We start from the raw sequence: 10,469 nt of genomic DNA on the forward strand, positions 1-10,469 counted from the left end.
AGATAGATAGATAGATAGAATTTTATTGATCCCACAGTGGGAAAATTTGAACATTACAACAGCTCAAAACAGTGGAGTTGCAGTAACAGGCTGCCTACCGTGGCGCCATCTTAGAAACAAAGAAAAACTGAAAAATACAGAAGGGGAAGGGAAGATGACAGAAAAAGCAATAACATCATATTATATCAACACTGTGACACACTATGGTGTTTATGAAAAAACCTCTGCATAGCAACTTTATTAGCCAGAGTAAGTGAGTTTAGGGGCCACGAAGAATACAGTCCCCAAAATCAGCGCAGCCATAGTTCAGAAATATTGATGGAACTGTTCATTTCTGTGCAGCTTTCAGCCTGCTCTGGAAACAGATTAGATGGGTGAGAGGAGTGGGGAAAGGTATGGGGCACAGCCTTGTCGACATATCCAGCCAGGAAGAATTTAGTCAACAGATCAAGGCTGTTGTCAGGGAGATCCAGATTCCGTAATCAGTTGTTTTGGGAACAGAAGAGACAGGCAGACCATAAACAATTTTCCATCTGCTTTAGTGTTTCTGCTGGTACTCTGAAGGTGGCGATTCCAATCAGGCAAATGGTGTGGACATATTCTGCCGAGCCAAAACTATCAGCTTTCTCCAAGATGAATTCCATCAGGCCAGCAAAGTCCAGGGACGACAGCCGGCCCGCGACCTTCAATAGAACCACTTGCAGACCGAGTCCAGCTCGCTCAAGGCACAATGTAGGCACAATGTCCAAGTGCTGATAGAATACGGTCACCCATCAAATTGGTCAGTCAGCCAGGAGATGAACAGCCACTGACGCTGTTTTGCAGAACATCAGGAGACCACCAAGCCAATCTGTAGAATCCAGTGATCMGAGTCCAGATATATATCCAGAACAGAAAAGAACAGAGGTCCCACCTGACATGTCCTCCCATGGAATAAGAAAAATCTTTGTTCCAAAAATATAAATAACCATCTAATTCAAAGTAATTGTAGCGTAAAAGTTTATGACACAGTGTTTAAATGAACTTCTACAGCTATTTTGGGACAGCAGTTGTTTAAATACAGCAGCAATTTGCTTTCAAACTGTTCCTGTTCTGACTAGCTGTTGAACAGTTACTACCGAGCATGCTCAAAGTCAGTATTTTGCAACGCATTGGGGTCTAGATACTGTATTTTCATGCCTACTTCCGGTCTATTGAAACACACTTAACTGTAAAAAGATCACTTCTGAAACTGCTCCAAATGATTTCTACTGCAGTTAGGACACTGACTTTTGATAACGTTTTCACAGAAAACCCCTTAAAAAAAACAACAAATTAATCCTTTGACCATCTATATTATACACGGTTAATTTATATATAAAATCTATATTAATATATTTACACATAAAAAACACATGTGTTTTAAAAAAGTATCTTTATTACATTCATATACATGAAATATGTGTCAATAAGTTTAAAGAAGTAAGTTCGTATTAAGTATGTTAAGTATTTCAGTACAAACAAGAGTAAATAATACTGATGTTCTTCTAATCTAAATGTTTTAAATCAGACTTTTATTAATGCACTTTAGCATTTTTTAAAATCTGAAGTCCACTTTCACTCAAGTAAAAAAACACAAACACATACGATTGCAAATACTCTGCAAATAAAAACATCAAACACATGAAGAGAGGAATATTATTTTTGACCAAACTCCAACTGAGGAAAGTGCTTGGATTTTTATTTCTTTTTTTTTTTTTTTTTTTTACAAGAAATGATTTTCCAGAATTGCAGGCTTGAAGGGACAAACAAAACTACTTTCTCACCTCTAGTTTGGTGCAGCAGTGTTCTAATAACTGCAGCTCTGACTCTAATCCTGATAAGAGGCTTTCTCAGTGCTGCTCAGTTCCAACTCGTGGAAAACCAACTCAGATGCGTTTCCAAGAAAATGGTAATACCTCCCATTCAGCTGTATGTGAAGTGGTCAAGCTATTAAAATGAAAGAAAATAGTTTTTTTTTTCTCTGAAGGCAACTCTCGTCTTCCTTTTGAGAATAAAACCAATTTGATTACAGATGTCTTTCATCAGCTGCAGCTTTTGCAGAAGAGCCTTCGCTGGTAATGAAATGATAATAAAAGGAAACCTTGTCTCCCCTCTTAAAAGAACAATATCTGATTTCTAATAAATGCATAGAAAATACAAAACAAGATGTAAACCACTGTTGGTTCTCCGGTCTGTGCATCAGAGAGACAGCGTACCTTCAAATATTTGAACTTGTAGTCATAACATTTAATATAACATGGAATAAAATCATCCATAAACTGTTATGTATCAAAACATTCAGAACAATAAATAATTTAAGTATACAGTTTTCTGAGGGGATTTTGAAATGACTGCATAGCAACTTAATACGACAATAATTTATTTTGCATAGTGAATATATTTTGCTGAAAACCCTTTCAAACCAACCCTGAAGAGCAGCAAAGATGAATTCGCCCAGTAAATCTACTAGATTAACGAAACATCCTAATTTATTAATTTTTGAGATTTATTATTTATAACTTGGAGCTGACTGGCTCATTTGAAAACAGAACCACTTTCCAAAAATAAAGAAAACAACAGCAAGAAAAAAAAAAACCCTCACAGATTGCACATTTCACAGTAGCTACAAGGCATGTAAACATGTAAACATGTAAATAATTTAGAGAACAATGTTTCTGTCCTGGATTAAGACTGAACTCATTCAGTCAGGTAACACTGAGGTTCACTGAATCTTCACGACAGTTTTCTCCACCTGGACCGTCTCTGCAGCGTGAGACCCGATGCTTTCCCACTTTCACAGCATGTGGTCACGGAGCGTAATCCTGACCACGCTCCTGTCTCTCTTTTGCCCCAATGAGTCTGACTGACGGCTGTCTTTATATGAAGAAAGGGTAGTTCTGCAGGAAACGCAGCAGCGGCTTGGGGAGGGGCAGCTGGTCGGTGCAGTTTGTGTGTTTGTTGATGGCGAGCCGCGTCAGGTGCTGCAAAGAAGGAAAACCTTGCAGGCTGTGCAGAGGTTGCACCAGCTTCAGGGGGACTCCGCTGTCTTTGTCTGCTCGCTCCGTGTGGTCTGGCTTTGTTTGCGGCTGCACCGACGACAGGTCCTGCGCCGTCTGGCCTGAGACCGTGTAGTGCTGGATGAGGCTCAGAACATCTGGGAAAGTCTGGAGGTGAGGCAGGTGAGACGTAGTGGAGTCTAGCCAGAAACGGCCCTTCTTGTACTCTATACGCACGCTGGTAGGCCCACAGCGGGTCTTCACAGACAGGGCCATCATGTACTGAGGGTGGCTGCTGTCCCGCACCAGGAACGTGCCCTCAGACTTGGTGAGGAGAGCTTCTCGAGCTTCACTGGCTGAGATAGACCCCCAGTACCAACCTAGGAAAAAAAAAACATCAAATGCTGTTTTAAACAGACGTGTACAGTGTAAAATGGTTCAAGTTTTACAAGTGGGGCTCTGTAGGCAAGCTAAAGAATCAATATCTTACTTGTTACAGATAGTTTTTTGAACAACCTCAGTTTGGAAAATGTTCTAAATGTACTGGACCATGTGAGGAAACTACATAGTGGATACTAAATTCCAGGTAAAGTTTCCAACAGCACTATAAAAAGTCTGACTCACTGTGTATGAAATGAGTTGATAATTCAAACAGCCATTGAGCTTATTTCTGGTCAGACTGATGAACTAATGGCTAGTCTGACAGTTGCTAAGGTCAAATTTAACTGCTGCCATAAAACAATTCCTCTTTTTGAAAATTTCAATATTGTAAACATGTCCTACTAGCCTGGCCCTTGCCTTCCTATGCAGCTGCGCTCAATTCTAGTTTTGCTTCTCTGCTTCGTCTGGGACTTCTCCCATTGACAAGGATTTCGCTGGCAGATTTTTAGCCGAACCAATCAGAGAACAGAATGTCGATTTTCAGCACAGTGTCTGCTAGTTAGTTTAGCAATGGCATTGGAGGAAGTGAATGAAGCCAGTCTGTGTTGATAACGCTTCCAAATTAAATTAAATTGACTGACAAAGCAGCAGCTRTCATTTACAGTCGTCACGTTCGGCTCGGTACTTTTCTCCTGTAGGGTTGTTTACAGCACACGCGATTTCCGGTTAACTTCTTAACTTAGCCTCTTTCACAGCGACACACACACACACACGCACGCACGCATGCACACACACCTCAACAGAGGCCACGCGTCTAGCAAGAATCGCTTCCCTATAGCAGCGAGTCCAGACCCTTGTACGAAGCAAAGTGAAGGACAAGGGTCTGGTTTTAACCAGTCTAATGTCCTACTAGAAGTTCACACAAGCTGTAGTGGAAGTGCTACAGCTAGCTGCTGGCGGTGGTATTAGTGCTTTATCATGCTCAGACCAGCTATTAATTTTGTCCATCCAGTCAGATTTAAACTCTTTTTTCCCCAGACTGAGGTTGTTCAAATCCCTTATCTACAACAGGTAAGATATTAAAAATCTGAGTAATGATTTTAAAGGATATAACTGGAGGTTTACCTGAGGCCTGAAGGTACTGGAAGTTGGCTGTGATGCAGCGCAGATCTTCTGCAGGATCCCACTGTGGAGGAGAAGGATGTGCGCAGCAGGAACTTTCTTGTTCCTCATAATGCAAAATGGTGACCGTCCGGGCTACCATTCCTGTTCCACAGACCTGCCAGAGTGAARAAAAACCACGGATCAAGAATTTACTGATGTGTAACTAACTTAGTTTCTTCTGCATGTGTAATCTCTGTTATCTTTGTAAAAACAAACATTGCTTCAAGATAATGATTAAATGAAATGGTAGAAAATTTCTCAAGTCAAATGTTAAATATGCAGAATTTTGTTTTATATTTAAGCACAAATATTCAATTTTTTTTCAAAATGAGCAACAAAGTTTAAACTAATCAAACCATTAAAACATTAAACAATATGGATATATAGCAAATTCATAAGTCAGACATTTTTAAGAATATTAACTCATATTTTCCTTGGTAAATGCAATCATGAAATAAATGTATGCAGAAAATGTCTATAGTGTCATAAAGTTGCATTTTCCTGAGCGCAGGAAAAACACAACAGTGGTATAAACGCCATGTTGACATGTTAYCTCACACAACACCTGGATTTACAAGTAAAACACAGAATAATGGGATGTCTATCAGTGGCTGTTTTAGTTTATTGCTTCCATAACATGTTGTTTTATAGAAAAATACAACCACATGCTCAAACACAGTCAAATATAAATYAAATATTTTTTTACCTTAAATCATGAAAAGTCCAAAAGATTGAGAAAAAACTTGAGAAAGTGGTGGAGGTGAAGAAGGGAAATCTGATGATTCTCACAGTGAATGTTTGATCATCATAAGAGGCAAAAGAAGGAAAAAGATTTTGGTGGAGTCTGCTGGAAATAAAAAGTGCGTCTGTGTCGGAGGGGCAGCTCTGTGAAAAGTGCAGCTCAGACAGCAGCAGCTGAGTTCAGGCAGGCTGACAGAGCTCAGCTTCCTGGGAATCTGTTTCCAGGAAAGGTTTTGTGTTTCAGCAGCCTGCAGTGACAGGAAAAAGGTTGCAGCCCAGCGGATCAACACAACAACACACACTACTTCCTCTACAGATGTCAACATAAGACACAATCAAAGACCCCAGCAGCTGACTCAGACATTTATTTCTCATTAAAATGAGAGGAATAATAAGAAAAAAAATACAATAAAACACCAGCTCTGTTCAGTCTCAAGTCTAACACTAACACAGGAACACTTTCAGAGATTTATTATGTAGGAATCTTCATGAACATGGCTGCTTTATTGCATCTTATATCCATGGACGTAACCACCATATACAGGGTGGGACATGTCCCCCCACATCCCACATCTGTGCCCTCTGTCCCCCCACTTATTTCAACCAAAGCAGGAAAAAAAAGACCTTTAAATTGTGTCCTCCCAACTTTTAGGATGGGGATTACACCCTTGCTTATATRAGAATTGCATAACAAAGGCCCCCTTATTAAAGCAAAACTACCATCTTAGTGCTTCAAGTATGTTAGGACGACTCTCAGCTACAACCACATCAAATTTAATCTCATCATCTGTAAAAAGAAGACACCAAAAGATAATCTTAGATGTTCACTGAATGATTACTTTCGGAGTTCATTGAATCGTATGGTGCGGTTTATGAGATGTTTGGTTGAAAGACAAATATATTCTTGCATGATCACCCTTTTTAAAAATAGTATTCTTATCTTTATTTTATATTTTGGCTCCATTAAAAAAAAAGATAATAATTTAAAGCTGACCACACTTTCCTAATGTGGTTTCTGTCATTTTAATGTCAATTTTGAACCTTTTACATTGAAGGCACCACTTCCTGTCACGTCTGAAGCAGCTGAGTGAAGCTATGTTAGAAAATGTAAACATTACTTTGTCCTGAAAGGCTTTTAATCAATAACTTTATTTAAATGAGCTGTATCTTTTGACAATATTTACCAAACCAAATACTTAAAGCAAAACAGTTCACAAAATTACTCATTACCTTCTGCAGTTTTCTTTAAACTAGGACTTTCTAGAATGTAATCATGTCTTATTAAGCTATAATGACAAGAAGTTCTCGTCGAGGTGTAAATTTGTTTTTCTTGGAATTTACCATCCTTTTAAGCGTGTTCTCGATTCATCATGAACTCAGCCTGTAGTTCTTATGTATCAAGATAATGACCACTTGAAAATGGCTGTTCAGCTCTGAAGCCTGTTTCCAAGAAGAAATATTCACATCAGTGGTGTTTCCCGTGAGGCATGAAAGCATCAGAGTGCACAGCCGAGGGCTTCTGGGTAGAGCGCCTTCTTGGAAAACGCACGCACGCACGCACACACACAACCCCGTGACCCCTGCTGCTGCCTGCCTGTCTTTCTTTCCCCTTTATTTATACATGTTAGTCTCACTCAGAAACACTTCTCATTTGCAAGAGAGACCTGTTATGAACAAATAAAACAAATAAATCAATAATCAGTAAACATATTAATCAACAAATAAATAAAAAATAATAAAAAAAATACATTAGCATAAAGCAATAATCAAAAACTCATTAAAGGCATGATTCTGCAGAAATGTGTTCCAGCTGGAGGGGTCAGAGTATGAGAACGCCTCGTTACCCCAGTCAGTTTGCAAACGCAGCTGGGGATGAAAGCCTGAGAGCAAAGGCTACAATTCTGCTTTTTCCAAATAATCCTAATAAGAAAAATGCAATGGAGTCAGACAGAGAATGGATAAAGTGTGATGATGAGTTTGAGGTTTACAGTCTGTAATATCACATGGTCTGCATGACTTCACACACGTTCAGCTACAGAGAAAGAAATAAGAAAACACACACACTGATGGAAAATACATCAAATACTTTTATTGCAGAAGTGTGTAAAACAACAGCCTTCATGTGAGTGTAGTCAAACCTCGATTTGATGGCCGATGAAGGCATCTGCAGTTGTTTTTTTATTATTATTATTATTTTAAACTTGGGCCTGATCAGTAAAATTTGGGTCTGAGAAACYTGACTAATAATTCCACAGCATTTACTTGTGACTTTTATAAATTGAAGTGTAAGAGAAATGCTAGAAAAATTGTAAAAGTATTAAGGAAATGACAACACAGAAGAGGATTTATTTAAATGCTATAATAGTAAGTTTTTAATCCAAAAATGTTTATTTTATTTAAAGTCACGGCTCACTGCAGGGACACTCATTAAAAATGTTTTAGCTGCAGAGTAGATTAACGGTACTCAATGCAAACGAATGAATCCAAAATAAAATCAGATCATGAAGTTAGAAATAATGATGTTGGTTTTGGGGTGCCAAGTGTAGAATAAAATGTCTAAAAATGTCACTAACACATTTTCAATAATTAGCTCACTTTCTAAGGGGAAAATTCCTAGCCAAAGATTTTCCACCAACARTTTATAATTTAGCTCACTGTTCTTACATTTTGCTATTTTTTAAACTAAATATTAAATTTAAATGCTGTGTTTAAATYTATAATCCTAAATCTAAATGTAAAAAAATAATAAATGTAAATGTGGCAAAATGTTAAGGTTTCACAATGTAATGCAGTGTTTGCTGTTGGTGCTCGGCTCTTCTAAGGATGTCATCATCCTGAGATAAAAGCAACTGCTGCTAAGTGCTAACACTGTTAAAGTGCCTGTGACATCAAATTTTTGTAATAAATATGAATGCATTTTTGGAAAGGTAATACTAATAACTTTTTACAACAAACATTTCATGCCACTGCGATGAACAGGTGTTGAGATATTCACATGTGAAGTAACAGGAAGTGATGTCAAAGGGGAATGTCTGAATGTAAACAGAGGATTACTACAATGCATAGACTGTAGAGAAAAATCTGATGTTTCTTGAGATTATTTAAGTCACTATCAGAGATAAATGAAGTATCAGAGTTCAAACAACATTGCTTTAATAAGCAAAGACCTGAAAATGTGATTTCTTAAAGAGATCAACTTTGATGTCACTTCCTGTTTGTTTCGTCCAATCTAAATTAAAAATATGCCAGTTATGTGACAAAATTAATAAAATTGTGTTTTATGCCAAGTTTCATAAATATAAAGCGTTTTTTTTACTTTTTGTATTTGAAGATGCATGTCAGGCATTTTAACGCTTCTCTAAAAGACATCAGACTTGCTGATGCGGCTGGTGTCCGAGCTGCACTTCAAACTGCCAGACCACAGGTATCATCCATATTGTTTTCAATGAAAACATTTAGAATTAAAAATTTAAATGTCATCTTCAATGTTAGCAGCGTTAGCAGCATTAGCATCATTAGCGTTTGCTTTTGTTGCAGGATGATGACGTCACAACAAAAACTGAAATATTGTATTTGTACTTGTCAATCAAATAGATATGAATTATGCAAATATGTTTCTCTGTCGTTTCTTTACAGATCTTTAACAGAGATAAAAGCCCCACATACTAAACTAAGAGAAATAAACAATTTAAAAGCATAATCAGGCTTTTTGTCTTTTAAAAAWGTGCTCAGCTGTCTATTCGTCCTCATTTTATAGTTCTTTGTGTGGATCTTTCTGTGGATTTGTAAAAACCTTTGGCTGCACAGCATCATTATGTAACAACTGAATCACTGTTGGACCAGAAGAGTCTGAGAATACAGAACAAGAACTGTCAATAATTATCTGCATAAAGATGCATCACTTTAACATTTAGCAGCTGCTTCCCTTACATTAGCATTTCCTTATGTTTTATTGTGAAACGTAAACTCTCTTTTAAAAGTTAAACAGTCAAATGCTTGATTAATTCTTAAACATCATTACATTTGATTGTGTTATATATGTGTGTGTGCGTGTGGGTGGGTGGGGGGTGAGTGTGTATGATGTCTAATCTTCCCCGTTCTCTCCAGGACTCTTGATGATGCGTTTGTTGCCCCTCTTCCCTCCTGGTCCACGAGGCTTAGCAAAGGCCTGCTTTAGGGTCTGCTCCATGGGATGCACCTCTTCATARAAGAATTCTTCTGTCAGACCATCGCCGCTGTCGATCTCCATCTGCGCACAAAGAGCACCTTGTGACGACTGAGCTTCTGGTGCTCTGAACCTGAACAGAAACGTGCGAGCCATACCTTCTTGTTGACCTCCAGCTGATAGTCTCTCTCCACCTCATCCAGTAACCTGTTCTTACAGCTGGAGTACAGCATCCTCTCCTTGATGCTGCAGGTGTACCCAGGCATTGAATATATGAACACTGGAACAGATGGAAGATTTATTTTATTTTAACAAACTATATGACTCTGGATTCAGAGTATTTAACTCCATGAGAAAGTTTGTTTAATCAGGCTGAAGTTTATTTTCAACTCACTGCAAAACAGAATTTAAACAACTTAATGTTTAATATATTTTACTTAGCAAATGAACCATCTTTTGTCTGTTACAAATGTTGTAACTCAGAAAAACAATATTTTGTATCATGTTGAATTGGCTCACAGTAATATTGTTCCGTACTATCCACACATGCATTATTTAGAGATAATTTTTTAAGCAATATCAAAAATTAGGGGTGGCCAGCCAAGGTGGCAAGTGGATGGGAATCTGGGATTTTCTATTTACTTTTAGAGTTTGTTAAAGATTGTTCTCTGATACTACTGTACTATATAAATTTTTAGTTGTGTATGTTTAAAACTGGCTGAATTATAGCCCTTTGTAAAATTAGCATTAGCTGTTAGCTTATTTTGGGATTAGCATCGGCAATGGACATGTGATCATTCTTAGCTACTTCACACCAAATGTCATCTCAGTAAGTCTTAAATGGTTGAATTACCGCCTTTTAAAGGGATCCCCGATTAGTTGTAACATTAGACTGTATTTGATTAATATTTTAACTGAAAAATAAAGACTGTAAAAATACTGTAGGCTGTTTAGTTTATATAATTTTTAAACTAAAAGTTTAAAAATACATTACACGGACG

At 37.7% G+C, this 10,469-nt stretch overlaps 2 protein-coding genes across 3 annotated transcripts in view; both read right to left on the reverse strand.

Annotated features, from left to right (window-relative positions):
* Positions 1-1,403: 1,403 nt before the first annotated feature.
* cishb (cytokine inducible SH2-containing protein b) lies at positions 1,404-8,768 on the reverse strand. Its single transcript, XM_014006394.1, has 3 exons — positions 5,269-8,768; positions 4,524-4,677; positions 1,404-3,397 (listed from the first exon to the last, which is right to left on the reverse strand). The coding sequence occupies exons 2-3, from the start codon at positions 4,660-4,662 to the stop codon at positions 2,898-2,900; spliced, it is 639 nt and encodes a 212-aa protein (XP_013861848.1). The 5' UTR covers positions 4,663-4,677; positions 5,269-8,768; the 3' UTR covers positions 1,404-2,897.
* Positions 8,769-9,234: 466 nt separating this feature from the next.
* Positions 9,235-10,469, reverse strand: part of LOC106516176 (twinfilin-2) — a 14,751-nt gene continuing 13,516 nt past the window's right edge. For both annotated transcript variants that reach the window (XM_014006392.1, XM_014006390.1), the window contains 2 exons: positions 9,627-9,748; positions 9,235-9,552 (listed from right to left, as the gene is read on the reverse strand). In XM_014006392.1, coding sequence (XP_013861846.1) covers positions 9,388-9,552; positions 9,627-9,748 — 287 coding nt within the window. In that variant the 3' untranslated portion in view covers positions 9,235-9,387. The remainder of the gene's footprint in view (positions 9,553-9,626; positions 9,749-10,469) is intronic.

The sequence above is a fragment of the Austrofundulus limnaeus genome, unplaced genomic scaffold, assembly GCF_001266775.1.
Source record: "Austrofundulus limnaeus strain Quisiro unplaced genomic scaffold, Austrofundulus_limnaeus-1.0 Scaffold35, whole genome shotgun sequence".
NCBI lineage: Eukaryota > Metazoa > Chordata > Actinopteri > Cyprinodontiformes > Rivulidae > Austrofundulus > Austrofundulus limnaeus.

Excerpts from the sequence above, each read along its gene's own strand:
- cishb (XM_014006394.1), bottom strand. The coding sequence starts at position 4,662 with ATGGTAGCCCGGACGGTCACCATTTTGCATTATGAGGAACAAGAAAGT. Across the intron at positions 3,398-4,523 it reads CCAGTACCTTCAGGCCTCAG|GTTGGTACTGGGGGTCTATC; the intron begins GTAAACCTCCAG and ends TTTTTTTCCTAG.